This window comes from Tupaia chinensis, unplaced genomic scaffold, assembly GCF_000334495.1.
Source record: "Tupaia chinensis unplaced genomic scaffold, TupChi_1.0 Scaffold000234_1, whole genome shotgun sequence".
NCBI lineage: Eukaryota > Metazoa > Chordata > Mammalia > Scandentia > Tupaiidae > Tupaia > Tupaia belangeri.
In genome coordinates, this window is record NW_006159712.1 from 1,895,460 (window position 1) to 1,911,407 (window position 15,948).

A 15,948-nucleotide genomic window follows, 5' to 3' on the forward strand; every position below is an offset into this window, starting at 1 on the left:
AAGGGCCTATAATGTGTAAGTCCTGTGCAGTGAGCTTTACATATCCATTTTTATTCCGTCTTCACCATGGGATTGGTAGGTAATAACCGCTATTAGCCTAATTTTACAGATGAGGGAACTGAGGGCCTGCGCTGTGAATTAGGCCTCTCACTCCTTGAGGAAAGGAAGCCAGCTCCCCGCCCGTGCAGTCCTCCCAAACTCTGCAGCTTGCTCCCCAGTTCCATAACCCTTAGAAAGCAATGCTGGTACTCAGCCAACACCCAAAGGCAGACATTATGTCTCTAATGTTCTCCAAGGACTAGAAAAAGCTAGCCTCTCTTTCAGGGCCAGGAAACAGGACAAGAGATACGGTACAGTCTTATATGGAAGAACACACTTAAAATCTCTTGTCCAAAATCAGATGTGCCCAGCTTCACTACCAGACGCCAAACGCACTGAGACAGCTGGAGGTGATTTCGTTGGGACTCAATGCTGTGCTGGTCATCCTGTGTGATGGCATTTCCCAACACGTGCTGCCCAACTCCCGGCTCCATCTTCTTCTCCTCTCCAGGTGCTGACAGTTGCAGCTCCTGCATGGCATACAGGTGCCAGCTCAGACACTGGCTCTTCCAGGGCCTGGCCTCACCTGTCTGCAGAACCATGAGAGGCTGTTACCGAGTCCAGAGAAAAACTCTCACACCATCAGCAGGAGCAATGGCAGCAGCAGCAACATTATCACCCAGGAGCGCTCTGTGCTGTGAACAAAGCTCTGCTCCACAGGACAGACCGGGGAGAACACAGGGGCTGTCTGAACAAACGCGGGGCCCTCATATTTCCTCTTCATCCTGATCTCTACAGCTGATCATCGAACAGAAGGAAAGTTTGGAGAATGAAACAGCCTCTTTTATGCCCCAGCTACTACACATTTGTCTAAAAAAAAGAAACTGGATCACATAGAGCTAGTAAGGTATTTGGGAATTTTATCTAAAAACTATTACTAAAGGAAAGCCTGGCAGGAAACAAGTATTTTCTCACTTTATTTTAAAAATCTGAATGTTGTATAGCTCATCATTAGAATAGTCTTTCAGTTAGGTTGTTCTTTCCATTAATTCGCTTCCAGAAGCTTAGACTGGGTGTTTGCTACATATCAAGCCCTAGATAAAAGGGCAGGAACCTCAAAGAAAATAAGGCGCAGTCCTTCCCCTTGTGGATCTTAGTTTACTCTGGAGCATAGATAAACAAAGAGAAAGCCCCATACGAAGTGGTAATATGACTGAAACAGGAACAAACTCACTAGGGCACTAAGACGGCCTAAGGAATGGCTGAAGTTTCAGACCATGAGGTGGAATAAAGCAAGAAATTCTGCTCCTGGGTTGCCCCAACACTTTCTCTCCATCTATTCAGATGTTTCACGGCATCCAAGGCCCGAAGCCAGTTCCATGAAGTCCACCCTGATAAATGACTTTTGCCCGTATTCGCTGTGGGTTTCTTCGAAGTTGATTACTAATCCATTTTTTTGATAGACAGTATATTTTGGACCAAGCACTCACTAATGCACAATCAGTAAAATCTTTATTGAAGCAATGTGTCCACAACCAAAGCTCACGTCCACCAAAGCGCAGTGTCCTGGTAAGTAGCAACCAAGCTACCCTGAGCTAATGATGACACCTATTGACTACCGACTGGGATTTCGGGTCTCTTGTATAATTTTTACTATTTCTTTTCTTGATTTGATCCTCTCCCTAATTGTCACCACGTGTGTGTGTGCATGCTCATGCATGCACATACACATACACGTGCATACACACATGCATGCATAGTCTTTCAGGAACCTTCTGAAATTAATCTTACCTCAGCAAAACAATTTCCCAGACTTGTACACTGCGATGTTTAAGAACATGGGCTCTGAGTTCTGGCAACCCTGGTCTGATATGGATTCAAGCTATGTCCTTACCGGGCTCACATAGCTGAGACAACTGCTTGAACCCTCTGATCTCTGCTTCCCCTTTGAGAGAGAATAATATTTTTTGACGATCTCACAGATTAAATTTGATAATGTCCTTAAAGCACTTGGCACCATCTCTGTCACACACGTGCCCATGAGTGCCAACGGCTGCCATTACTGCCACGTGCACCTGTGTAGACAGTGCCCCCATCCCTGCGTCCCTTCTCCACGTGGCCCAGTTATTCAACAGCAGCTGTCTCTCTTCCCTTGTCTTCCTGGCCCAATTGTCACATGAGGGTAACAGCAGTGACACTTGCAAGTAGAGGGGAAGTTTGATGATCTGTGTGTAAATAAAAGCAGAAAAAGCTTTCACCTGTTCAGTAGTCAAGCACTGAGAGTGTCCTGTAGGATGCAGTGTTGCCTGGTGGCACAGAAGTGCTCAGCAGAAATGGGTTTGGGGTGCTCACGATTACCTTTGAAATACTTGATTACTGAAGAACAACTTCAGTTATTAATAGTGTAGAAGGTATAACATGCTATTTAAGACCAGGACTCTGGATACAGTACTTCATGAGTTCCAATCCTAGTTCTTCTACTAGTAAGCAGTGTGACTACAGGCAAGTTACATAACCTTTCCATGCAAGTACAAGTACCCAATGCAGGTTAAATAACAGAAAACATATAAAGTGCTCAGCTCTTTGCCTGGTATACAGGATATTTATTTAATAAATGATAGTTTTATCATAAATATTGTTTTTAATAAGGTGCCGAGTTGCTGGGTGAACATCAAGAGTTAACCAACTACTTCTGGCTGAGAATGACACCTCCTCGTGTCCTAGACTGACCTGCTCTTGATGGGCAGGGGCTGGAAGGAAATGGTACTAACTGTCACAGTCTGACTCTAAGTGGTCATACAACGGGTCACTTCCCACTTGGTGTCCCAGGAACAGTGAAGTCAGAGCTTTGAAGCCTCGGCTCTCTGATAACACAGATGTTTCCCAGAATCTTCAGTGTCATTATGAGGGGAAGCAGTGAAGGATGGGGTGATTTCCACTTTTTTCCTTTTTTTGAACAAACTCTCTGAATTTCTAGGACTGGCAAGATGCCAACTGCATTTACCTTTATTTAATCACTCAATAGACTCCTCTGTGAAAACTGGGGCAATTAGGCTCAAAATATATCACCCAGAGGCTTATTTTAACTACCCGGAATAAAAGCTACATCCTAGTTTTAACAAAATGATCAGATCGTTTTCCTTCCAAGAACTTCTGGCAATGTGCATGTTCCCGGTTGGTTCTCCCTAGAGGATTGTCTGTCCCCAGCACCGGGCACGTAGGAGGAGAGGAGAGCCTTTCTGGAGTACTCAGGAGCAGGATGTGACAGTTGGGGAAGGCTCCCTGAGGCACACCCTCGCTGTGCACAAAGAGGCCTGGAAATGTTTCCATGCACTGCTCTGAGACCATGGGGCTGGACCGCATCTTCCAGAAGGAAGCACAGAGGACCCAAGGAGCACACACATTCTGGTGGCCCGGTTCTGTCCTTTCTCATGACTCCTAGCGGTGTCGCTTCAGATCGGACACTCATCCTCTGCTGGTCAGTTCGGTCTCCCAAACAGTAAGGAATAGTGATATTCCTGTATGTGAAGCTCAAGAGGTGATCCATCACACAGTAGGGATTGTGAGTCAATCTTTCTTCTTTTATATTTATTTTTTAACATCTACGAAGATTACAATCTGCGTCACCATGTAATTGGTACCACGTCTCTTTCTTATGGGCACATAAAATCATGGTGTGGTGCACATTTGATAAACTATAGCACGTAGCAAGTAGAAACCATTTCCTAGTAAAAGGCAGACTCTTCCAAGATTATTTCTTTCCACGACTCTCTGTTCCTACACCACAACTTAAAGAAACCAAGAATACATAGGAGAGAGCATTGGTTATACAAGAGAGCTTTGGGATTGGGCCATCAAAACACCATGTTTTCAGTCCATTTATAAGGGGACTTCAAAAAGTTTATGGAAAATGGAATAAAAATATACATTTAGAGGTCAGAAGGGTGTGTAGAGGTAAAATGCAATGCTCTACAAGGCAACCCCACATAAGAATGTGCTCACTTCAAGTCCAAAGACTTTCCTGAATAGAGTGGGCATGTGTTTGACCATGATCCAGTACTGTCTAAAGGACGGGGATGGATCATAGCCTCAAGGCCCTGTTGGGGTTCCTATCTCTCTCTCTGTCTCTCATTCACAAAAAAAAGTAATAATTTGTTTTTTTAAGTGCAAGTTTATTTGGGTGCAAACCAATTGAACTCTGCACATAATCGTTTTTCTCACTGTATGTATTTTCCACGTACTTCTTGAAGATCTGCATACATATCTGTAAGTATCTTGCATATATCACCTTTATCCAATCTCCTGTTATGACAGACATCACTAATCAGTGCAGCAGTTCTTCCCACTGAGCCAAGACGTAGCCTCTAAATCTTTCTCCACACAGTACTATAGGCAGCCATTACCAATCAACCAGAGTTAGCCCAGGAAGCAAAATCTATTTGAAGTTCCTGACTCAGGAACTTGGGAGATAGGGAATGAGAAAAGGAATTGGCCATGTCAGAAAATGTAGATATAGGAAAAATATCTCAAAAATGATATAACTCATTGCACAGAAGAAACCAAGGTCTAGAGATGTTAAATTGGCATAAAGGCACAGCCCCAATTCTCTGCAGAGCGAGTGCAGAGATTCCTATTCTCTCGTATCCACAATGTCCATTCTAGTAAACCATTCTGCCCTTCTTACTAGCAAAGTCAAATTCTTTGATAACTTAAGTAAACAAGCAGTTATTTGACAGATTAAACTGTGGCAAAGGGAGGAAAGGAGGGCACCAGGAATGTGAAAGTCTTTTGCTTTTGGTTTTTGTAAAATTTCCTTTTGCTCATTTGTCACCATCTGATTGATGATCTACAGAAAAATCAGGAGTGGTCATTTCTAGTAAATGATCGATACAATGCACTGAGCAGAAGAATCCATGCTAGCCCCAGGGTCCTGTGATTTTAATAGCTATCGTCTTTAGCACAATGTTCTACTCGCGCAAATAATGGGGGAGGATGTCACTATTTAATCATGTAGAGCAAGGAATATTGCAAGCAGCTACCCCACCTCCAAGGGGGGCCTTGTCCGGACTTCAGAAGAACTAGACATGTCTGACATTTGCCATAAATATTGATTGGTTAATACTTTCAGGCAATGGAAGCTAACCAATAAAAACCACATCTGGAAAATTAAAAGTGATAGGCAAAATGGGGATCTCTCCTTCTTGTCAAATTTTAATTCAAAATTAAATTGCGGCCTTCAACACTAAGACAGAGACCTCTGACCCCTGAGTAATTACTTTCCAACATCATTTTCTTTAATTTGGAGATTTTTCTATTTTGGGAATCACTAGAAAGCTCTGCTTTTTGAAAATGAAACTGTATCTTATGGAAAATCTGTTTCTTCCTTCTATTCCATGCATCTTTTTGCTACTAGTGAGGTATGCTTGCTACATGATTCTGACACCAGGTACTCAGCACTCTCATCGTTGCAATTACACTAGCAAACTCCAGTCATTGCAACTAATGACACTGTTTGCAACTCAGAACTTCTGCAAGGCTTCTGGAATCAGGCCAGGGGACAGGGACTGCATGAACAGGCAATTCCTTATATTGCTCCCTTACTTCCTAAATATAGGTTCCTGATAGAAAACATGCTCACTGAAGAAGGAAAAGCAATCTGAAGAAAAATCGTATACAAAACTGTGAAAGTATGAAATGATGCAACATTTTCAGAGAGTATTTCATTTATTTATCAGTTAATTCATCTGCTCAATAAACATTTATTGAGTATTCACTGTATGATAGGCACCCTATTGGCTGTTGAGGATAAAAGAATGAGTAAAGCACAGTCCTCCTCCGTAGGGGATCTAAGGAGCATAAAAATAGAAAATCACCTTCTAACATGCTAAGCATAAGAAGCACAACGACCTAGCCACACACAGGGGCTCTGAAAGCAAATGGCAAGGATGTGGGGCGTGGGGGCAAGTCCATCCAGCACCAAGTGAGGCCAGAGGTGCTGAAACAGGAGGAGTGGGTGGGCGATTGAAAGTGGCAGCCAGGAGAGTGGGAAGAAGGGGTCAAGGGCAGCTCTGGTTCTAGGAGACCAATTCCGTAAGTGGAGATTCCAACTCAGGGCAAGTGTGGAGTAGGCTTCAGGGAGCTGGTGAGGAGCTGAGTTCGGGGTACAGTCAGTTTTAGATACTTGAAAGACATTCCACTGGAAGAGTACTGATTTTCTTGAGGACACAGACCTGGCCTAATTCATTTCTGAGTCTTTGTGCTGAGAGTATGAGAGGTGTTCTTAAAAGGCCAGATTAATACATAAAGCAATAGAGTGTATAAGAAACCCACTGTGACTGCTTTTTTCTGCATTATTGCATTTGGTTCTCACGGCAACTCTATATGGAAGGTCTATTAATTTCATCACTCCAGTTTAAAGATAGGCACTAACTTTCAAAGGTCTCAGGGTGTAAGACAGGAGCTACAATGGGTTCATAGGTAAAAAGGACTCAACAAAAGAAGCAGAGCACATGAGAAAGTGCACAAAATCATTAATCTTCAAGAAATGCCAATGAGACCACAGTGAGATGCCACTAGAGTTGTTAAAAATCCACTGGAATTGCCGTGGTCCTAAGGACAGATAGTACTAAGTATCAGTGAGGATGTGGACAAACAAAATCTTCGCACAATTGCTGGTGGGAGTTTGAAGTGGTGCAGCCACTAGTAAAAACAGTTTGGCAGTTTCTTATAAAGTTAAACATACACTTTCCATATGCCCCAGCAAGTTCCACTTTTAGATTTGTATCAAATATATTCATATAAAACTAGTATGTGAATGTTCAAAGCAGCATCATTGATAATAGCCCAGAGCTGAAGTCATTCTAAATAGCCATCAAAAAGTGAATGGGTGATCAACATATGGCATAATCATACTATATAATATTATGCCACAATAAAAAGGAATGAATTACCCATACATCCTTAAATATGGGTGAACCTCAAAAACATTGCGCTAAGGAAAGAGGCGATACAAAAAGACCCCGGGCTATATGATTTCACTTATATGAAATTTCCAGAAAAGGCAATTCTATAAGGATGGAAGATAGGTTAGGTTGCTTAGGGGAAGAGAGCTGGGATGGCAAGTGATTGCAGATGGGACTTTTGGAAGTGTTCTCGACTGAATTATGGTGATGGTTGCACAGATGTATAAATTTATGAAACCCCATTGAACTGAATACATTCAATAGTTAATACGTAAAAGTATGTATATACTACCTCAATAAAACTGTTTTTTTTTTTAAAAGGCAGACAGCTGTGTAATTTAGAATGAGGGGGATCTCAGTCAGAACATCTACATAAGTGCTGAATTTTGAAGACCTGGGTAAGTTTTCAATAGGTTGAGAAGGCAGAAAAAAAAAAAAAAAGGGAATTCCTGACAAAGAAAGAAGTTTAGGCTTAGCATGAAAGTAAGGAAGTGCCAGGCATCACCTTGGCTGGATACTTTGATGGTGAAAAGTGGATGGAAGGACTGGAGGAAGGTGGTGGTGGCCAGACCAGATCACAGAGGCTGAGTGTGATGAAGCTAATGCTTTCAGGAAGTCACTGACTCGTACAGAATTGGGGGGTGTCCTGGCAAGGATCACCAGGGCAGTCCTGGGAAGTGTGTGTTGGAAGGGTGAGTCACCAGGGGAGAGCATCGCATGAAAGACTCAGAAATCTGGCAGTAGCGAATGAGTGTCAAATTGTGATCAGTGGCCTGTATCGATAATGGAAAGGGACAGAGAGACTCATTGTATCAATTGGAAAAAAATAATAATAATAGACACCATTTATTTGGTGATTTCCATGCTCCAAGCAGTATTTTAAAGAATGACTGCTCTAAGGGAAAGACAGAGCTAAGAGCCTGCTATATACAGAATAAGCCAAATGGATTGATGGTCATCTTTAAGCTTGTACCAAAGAGAAGGAATAAAGATTAGGGAGGTCGTAAAATGCTTATCTGAGGTGTGTTACAGAAATCATGGATACGGAAGCTTGTAACTGAGTAAGAAATGGGGACGCTTCTAAGTTGGAAGAGTGGAAAGTGAGACAAATGACAAAGACCAGTCTGCCCAGCACTCTGGCCTGGGCAAAAAAAACCTACACAGCGGGTCCTCCCTGTGTGTTGTTGCTCCTTTATCTTAATACTACGTGAGGGTCTTCCAAAAGTTCATGGAAAATACATAGTATTTTTAAAAGCTATGCATAGATTTTTCTTGCACCAAAATAAACTCACACTTTACTTTTTTTTTTTTAATTTTAATTTTGCTATAGAGAGCATGCCTTCAATGGAGAGAGACAGGGAGAGAGGGGGAAATGAGAAATCACCACCCAGGGAGATGACCACAGCATAATTCTTTTTACTTCATTCTCCTCTCAGGAGTTTGGGCATGCACGCGCACAAGACCAGTGTGTTCTTGAAGCCACTGGGTCCAGGACCTGGACTGCACAGTCAGGCACGTGGGATGCAGCAGCCTCAAACCCCAAACCACCAGCTGGCCTAAACTCACACTTTAAAGCCATTTTCTCCATGAACTTTTCTAAGTCCACTCCTACATTAAGTCCACATATGTAGATATGAGTTGACAGTACCAATTGAAGGGAAAAAAAAAAAAAAGATTGTTACACTGGGCTCCTTCTTGGGATCAAGTCCTTCTCTAGCTACTGTTAAAACAAAACTCAGTGTCTTATGTTTTATTTCCTTGAACCAGGATTAAAATATATTGTCATTCAAAATCCCCAAACCTAACTCACACTGTACCAATTTAAAGCAGAGATCCCTGATTGCTTTCTTAAAGCTGAAGTGGGCTGTTTGGGAGATCATTCAGTGTTTACAAACACACTTTTTTAAAAATCATGTGCCAACACTTACATCAGGACTTTCATTTAAAGTATGGGGATTTTCAGCTTTGCTTGAGAAATTAGGAGTTACAGCAACCATATGGCCCAATCCCACATGGTGTCAATCATTCAGAGCTGAGTAGCATTTGTCCTCTTTCAGCATTTGAGTCCCTGCCTGGGACATTTCATTCATTGACTCGTTCATTCACAAAGATTTATTTAGCTCCTAGTATATGCTAGGTGCTATCGTAGGTAGGACCCAAAGGCAGCAGCGAATAAACAGAAAAAAAATGCATATTTTCCTGGAGTTTATATTCTCCTGAGGAGAGCTAGACAATAATAACTAAGAGACATATATCCCAGGTGGTGCCAAGTACTAAGGAAAATAGAGAACTAAGGTGTAGAGGCTGAAAGAGGATGAAGAAGTGCCGAGTCCTCGATGGCATAGCCAGGGAAGGGAAGCCTCTCTGATGAGGTGACAGTGCAGACCAGAGTAAAATGAGAGAACAAGCCCTCAGATACCAAGGGAAGAGCAAATGGACCCATGTTTTATGTGCGGGAGGAACACACGCCTGAGTGTGCAAGGAGCAGAGCCTAGTGATAGTTTGGATTTTATTGGAGCAAGATGGGAAACTGTTAGCAGGTTTGAGGAGAGGAGTGATGTGGTCTGATGTGTGCATTTATGGTGGTGACTGACCCCTATAAGTATCTGAATTTTTGGTCCTTGGTTTAAAGCAAAATTTGCAGACAGTTAAAGGGTTAGAGATGGATTCAACATCTAGAGATGGAAAATAGACTGCAGGACAGTAATCTCCTGGTTTTCGGAATATAGGATTTGTGCCAAAGAATAACTGTACACTTAGTGGAACCTTGAATTAATTGGAATCCATGGGTGGGGTTAATATACAATAAAACTCCTTAAAAAAAAGATTATAGTGAGACTGGGCACTGCTTGACTACAGAACAGAAGAAAGGATTCCCAAAGGATGTGTATGTGGAACAGTCTACCTTGCCCGCCTACAAAAAGCTTCTCCCACTTCTTTACCAGTGATATTACACCCCAGCTAGTACTCTCAGTAGAGTAGACAAGTCCTAAGTCTTGTTTATTTTCTGTTCTTCCGACTTAAGATAGGAAACATCTGATCCTTATACTCCAAAAACAAAGCAACAAATGGCGCCAGGAGTTCCACATGTGGTGGCCTTCCAAAAAATCCATCCCTAGACCATGAAACAGTTTGAAACATTTGACAAGAAAAAGGAATCTACTCACAATCAGACTGTGGTCCCGGCCCATCATGATGACCGTCCGGTTCACTGTGCGAAGTAGCTGGACCATGATCTCTTGGGTGTGGTGGTAGGTGAAAGCCTGCAATGCAGTCAGAGAGTCTGTTATGGCCAGGACACTGCGTCAGTACCTGCACAATCATCCAAAGACATAGACAATAGTGGTCAGACATGGTTATCACCAACCACGGTTATTACCACCTCCATCACCATTGTCATCATCACCATCATTGTTGCAGCTTGATTGCTATCATCCCCTGGCACGGGGGCACCAGAAATTCTCTTCACCATAAATATAAGGTAGTGGTCCAGAGCTCACTTAGGCTTTGGAATCAGGAGTTTTTGGTTTAGATACCATCTAGAATTATATCAGACATGACTTAGTTGTACTATATTGGCCAAGTTACATGATGTCTCTGAACCTTGGTTTGTTCATCTAACAGTGCAGATCTAACCTGGAATAAGTAAGGAATTTCATGCAGAGAATGGATTATACAGGTGATGGTGGAGCGAAGGCACCAACACCAGAAAACCACTGGCTGGAGAGATCAATTCTAGAAGCACTTTGAGGAGCCTGGTGGGCACCAGGGTTATGTGATGAAAACTAACCATGGAGTTGCTTATGCAGAAGAAGAAAGGCATGCTTACTAAAGTGTGTTCTCCCCTCCCAGTATCCTTTCGATGATTACTGGCACTGAAAGATGGATGACCAAGAGCTTTTTCTCTTTCTACCTCAGACTCACTTCTTTGGCACTTTGGCTAATCAACAAGCATCTACCCCTGTGGAGCCAGCGGTAGAATTTGTGCCTCTGGAGCTTCCTCTAGAGCATATGTTTTAAGAAAGAAGTTCCTGAGCTCCTCAAGTCTAGCCTGACCACAGACTCCCTCTAGACTTGAGCTCCCCATTTCCCTTCCTGAGGCTCTGGGGCAGGAAGGACAGCCTATACTGGTACTTCTTGGCTGAAGGTGAACCTCTCTCCTGACTTCCTTCTCCATTCTCCTCTCAGGGTTCTGGACATGCATACATATGCACCTGGTGTGATTTTCAAGCCACTGGGTCTGGGACTCAAGGTACACAGTTGGCTGTATGAGATCCAGCTGCTTTAACCTCCATGTCCCCTGCCGGCCTTCTTCAAGCCTTTTTCTGACTTGTAATCTCTTCTTTCTTGTATTATGTGACTATGATGTTCATGGGTATAGCAATAGCCAACATTTTCAAATGCTTACTGAATGCCTGGCATGCTGCTAAACACTTCATTTCATTTTACATTGAGGTGAGCAATATTGGTCAGTTGAGGAAACAGAACATTAGGGGAGTTCAGCAACTTGTCCAGGGTGACCCAGCTAGGAAGCCAGGGTAAAAGAATTCAAACCCAGTAGTCTGGCTTGAGTCTGCTCCTTACCCAACTCACCCAGGCAGGCTTGAGCATGATCACAAATCTCTGGATGCTACTTTGGGCTTTCATCAGCCTCCTTCTATCTATTGGGATGGATAGACTGCCTTTAGTTGGGCCAATTTCTGGCTCCTTCAGTGACTTCTGATCTTTTCTTTCCCTTTTAAAAAATCTTCAGTGCTATGTATTCATTACGCCCTTATCTTCTCTGCATTCCTTTGCAATTTCATCCATTTATATAATGGCTTCCTTTGAAGCTATTTTTTTCCAGGACTACATTTCTTCCCTACCAATAGAGATATTTAAACCCCTTTCCTCTTGACCTCCTGCCACTTGCTTCTCTTAAATAACCATTTCCTCTTAGTCCAAAGAACAGCAATTAGACTGTTCAGAAAGTTTGGTATTTAAAAGTAGAAAACTGTCAAATTCAATTCATTTCGCTCTGAAAGCTCCCAGTATAGGAGGTCGGGTAGCAGAGTGTTATGAGATCACATAGCCTTGAGTGTGAATCCCAGCTCTGCTAATTTGAGCTGGGTGACCTTGGGAAAATGACTTTCCCTCTCTGAGTTTCAGGGTTTTTTTCTTTTCTTTTCTTTTTTTTAATTTATAAAAGCTGGCAAACGATAAAAATCGCAAGGTTATTGATTTAAGGCATGAATACAGCAATGCAGGTAAAACACTCAATTCTAAGGGCTGGCACATAGTAAACCCTCACTAAGTGGGTGTCTACAACTCACATTCCCCTTGGTCTGCATCAGCATTTTGGCTGGACTTGAGATTCCCAGCACGTAGCAGAAAGTGCAGTACAAGGCAATGCATAATCTAAACTCTGGGTGATATCGAAATGTCACCCAAAGAATGTATAGCTTATATGCAAATGGAAAACTTTCAAGATGACAAACCTGTGCTAAGCAGTGAAAGTGCAGGCACAAATCACCCACTGTTAATTGCTCCAGTGCCAGGCAAGTGGAGGGAAACTCTAGAAAGTGTCTTCCGGGCCCGAACTAAACGGTGGCTTGTAATTGAAATGACAAAATCAGTCTTCCTATTATGGCCCTGGCAAAGAAATTAATCCATTCAATCTAAACACACTGCAAATTGTAGTGATTTTTTTTTTCCTTTGATAATTGTAGGCTATGGATATCTGCAAGGGACTTTAAATGAAGTCGTGCGCATAAGTCCACCATATAGCATGGTATGGCTGGAAGGAGGGCTGGAAGTGGACAGGGCTCATGTGGGGGTTTGGGGTAGGACAGAGCCAACCCCTTTCTTCTGGGTTCACTCCAGGCCCTACACAAGCCCCAGGACTTTGTAGAATGCACTGATTTGCCACAGTATTTCCAAAACAGAGCATACCATATATGAGATTCTAAGTAATAATGTACAAACAACATTTCATAACACTAAATCAAATTATGTGAAAAGTGTGTCTTTTTTTCATCATTCTTTTAACCCTTCTGATAATACCAAGTAGTACAATCACACTTTGGTCCTAACATGTCTTTAATAACTCTCTAGTTCATGGAAACTTTTTTTTTTTTTTGAGAGATTTTCACTGTAGGGTGTGTGTGCTCGCCAGACAGACAGAGAGAAACATAGAGACAGAAAGCGAGAAATCACTCCCAGGGGGGATGGTCACGCCGCAATCCCTTCTCCTCCATTCTCCTCTCGGGATCTTGGGCACACACGCACACGCGCCCGGCGTGAGTTTTAAGCCACCGGGTCCGGGACACAAACCGTGGTCGACTACGTGGGAGTCCAGCGACATAGCCATTACGCTAACTGCTGGTTCCCTTCATGGAAACTTTTTTTAACAGAGAGGAAAGTCCTCTTGGTCAGAGCAAGCAGTAGACAAACAGCATCTAGTTAGAAATTAGCAACACTGTTTGCTTTTATTGTATCTATTTTTGAAGTTGGTTAGATTCATGGCAAGCATGCCAGAAGAGGATCCAACACTTGAAAATGAAGCAAAATGACTGCTTAACACATTAATAGAAAATTTCTGATAAACTCACCTGTGTGATAAACTCACCTGTGGGTCTTTTTACCCTCTCAAGAAATGTAGCTTTATTTTTTTTAATTAACCATCCCAAACTGATTAGAAATCAGAAGTTTTATAGCCCTGAAGGCTTAGAAGTTAACTTATAGAAAAATAACACAAAGTTTGACATTTGTTTGCTGGTTTGCAGAAGGTTATGGTTTTTAAAAGTTTGCCTATTTTACACCTAATGACAATTTCATATATACATCTTTTCTTATACACACACACACACACACACACACACACACACAAGACTCTTCGAAAATGTGAGCAAAATAACCCACAGTGGATTGCTTTGCCAAACTGAGCTACATGAGGAGGCTCTGGGCTCATGTCCAGGGATGTGTCTCTCTCTCTGCGTATGCTGAGCACACACTGGCCTATGACCTGAGTTAGCTGGAGCTGGGGGGCAGATGATGGTGCCAAGACCCTGTTAGGCTATGGATATCTGCAAGGGACTTTAAATGAAGTCGTGCGCATAAGTCCACCATATAGCATGGTATGGCTGGGAGGGGGGGTGGAAGGGGGCAGGGGTCATGGGGGGGGCTGGAAGTGGACAGGGCTCATGTGGGGGTTTGGGGTAGGACAGAGCCAACCCCTTTCTTCTGGGTTCACTCCAGGCCCTACACAAGCCCCAGGACTTTGTAGAATGCACTGATTTGCCACAGTATTTCCAAAACAGAGCATACCATATATGAGATTCTAAGTAATAATGTACAAACAACATTTCATAACACTAAATCAAATTATGTGAAAAGTGTGTCTTTTTTTCATCATTCTTTTAACCCTTCTGATAATACCAAGTAGTACAATCACACTTTGGTCCTAACATGTCTTTAATAACTCTCTAGTTCATGGAAACTTTTTTTTTTTTTTTGAGAGATTTTCACTGTAGGGTGTGTGTGCTCGCCAGACAGACAGAGAGAAACATAGAGACAGAAAGCGAGAAATCACTCCCAGGGGGGATGGTCACGCCGCAATCCCTTCTCCTCCATTCTCCTCTCGGGATCTTGGGCACACACGCACACGCGCCCGGCGTGAGTTTTAAGCCACCGGGTCCGGGACACAAACCGTGGTCGACTACGTGGGAGTCCAGCGACATAGCCATTACGCTAACTGCTGGTTCCCTTCATGGAAACTTTTTTTAACAGAGAGGAAAGTCCTCTTGGTCAGAGCAAGCAGTAGACAAACAGCATCTAGTTAGAAATTAGCAACACTGTTTGCTTTTATTGTATCTATTTTTGAAGTTGGTTAGATTCATGGCAAGCATGCCAGAAGAGGATCCAACACTTGAAAATGAAGCAAAATGACTGCTTAACACATTAATAGAAAATTTCTGATAAACTCACCTGTGTGATAAACTCACCTGTGGGTCTTTTTACCCTCTCAAGAAATGTAGCTTTATTTTTTTTAATTAACCATCCCAAACTGATTAGAAATCAGAAGTTTTATAGCCCTGAAGGCTTAGAAGTTAACTTATAGAAAAATAACACAAAGTTTGACATTTGTTTGCTGGTTTGCAGAAGGTTATGGTTTTTAAAAGTTTGCCTATTTTACACCTAATGACAATTTCATATATACATCTTTTCTTATACACACACACACACACACACACACACACACACAAGACTCTTCGAAAATGTGAGCAAAATAACCCACAGTGGATTGCTTTGCCAAACTGAGCTACATGAGGAGGCTCTGGGCTCATGTCCAGGGATGTGTCTCTCTCTCTGCGTATGCTGAGCACACACTGGCCTATGACCTGAGTTAGCTGGAGCTGGGGGGCAGATGATGGTGCCAAGACCCTGTCAGGAGTGCTGTATCTCTGACTCTCTCACTCATGGAAAAATAAATAAACTGAAAAATCAAGAACCCTGAGCACTTTTGAACTAGTTCACTTATTGCTCAGCTTCTTCCCTAGGTTGCCAGTTAAATAAAACATTGATATGTGTACGTATCTGATTACATAAAATGATTTTTTGGAGAGGTTTTTACTATAGGGCATATGTGCTCTCCAGAAAGATAGAGACAGAGAGCTAGAAAGCAAGAAATCACCTCCCAGGGAGGATGGCCATGCCTCAATCCCTTCTCCTCCATTCTCCTCTCAGGATCTTAGGCACATGTGTATACATGCTGGGCTTGAGTTTAAGCCATTGGGTCCGGGACTCGAATCATGGTCGACTACATGGGAGTCCAGTCCAGCGACATAGCCATTATGCCAACTGCTGGCCCCCAAATGATATTTTTTAACAATCTGAGCATTTTCCATTTACATGAGTGATGCTGACTGCTTACAGTGGTGATTAACAAAAATTGCTTATTTTTATCAAA

General features: G+C 42.5%; 1 protein-coding gene across 1 annotated transcript in view; it reads right to left on the reverse strand.

The window, feature by feature from the left end:
• Window positions 1-15,948, reverse strand: part of DOCK2 (dedicator of cytokinesis 2) — a 445,944-nt gene that overhangs the window by 241,530 nt on the left and 188,466 nt on the right. The window contains 1 exon segment of the mRNA XM_014587766.2: window positions 10,169-10,264. Coding sequence (XP_014443252.1) covers window positions 10,169-10,264 — 96 coding nt within the window.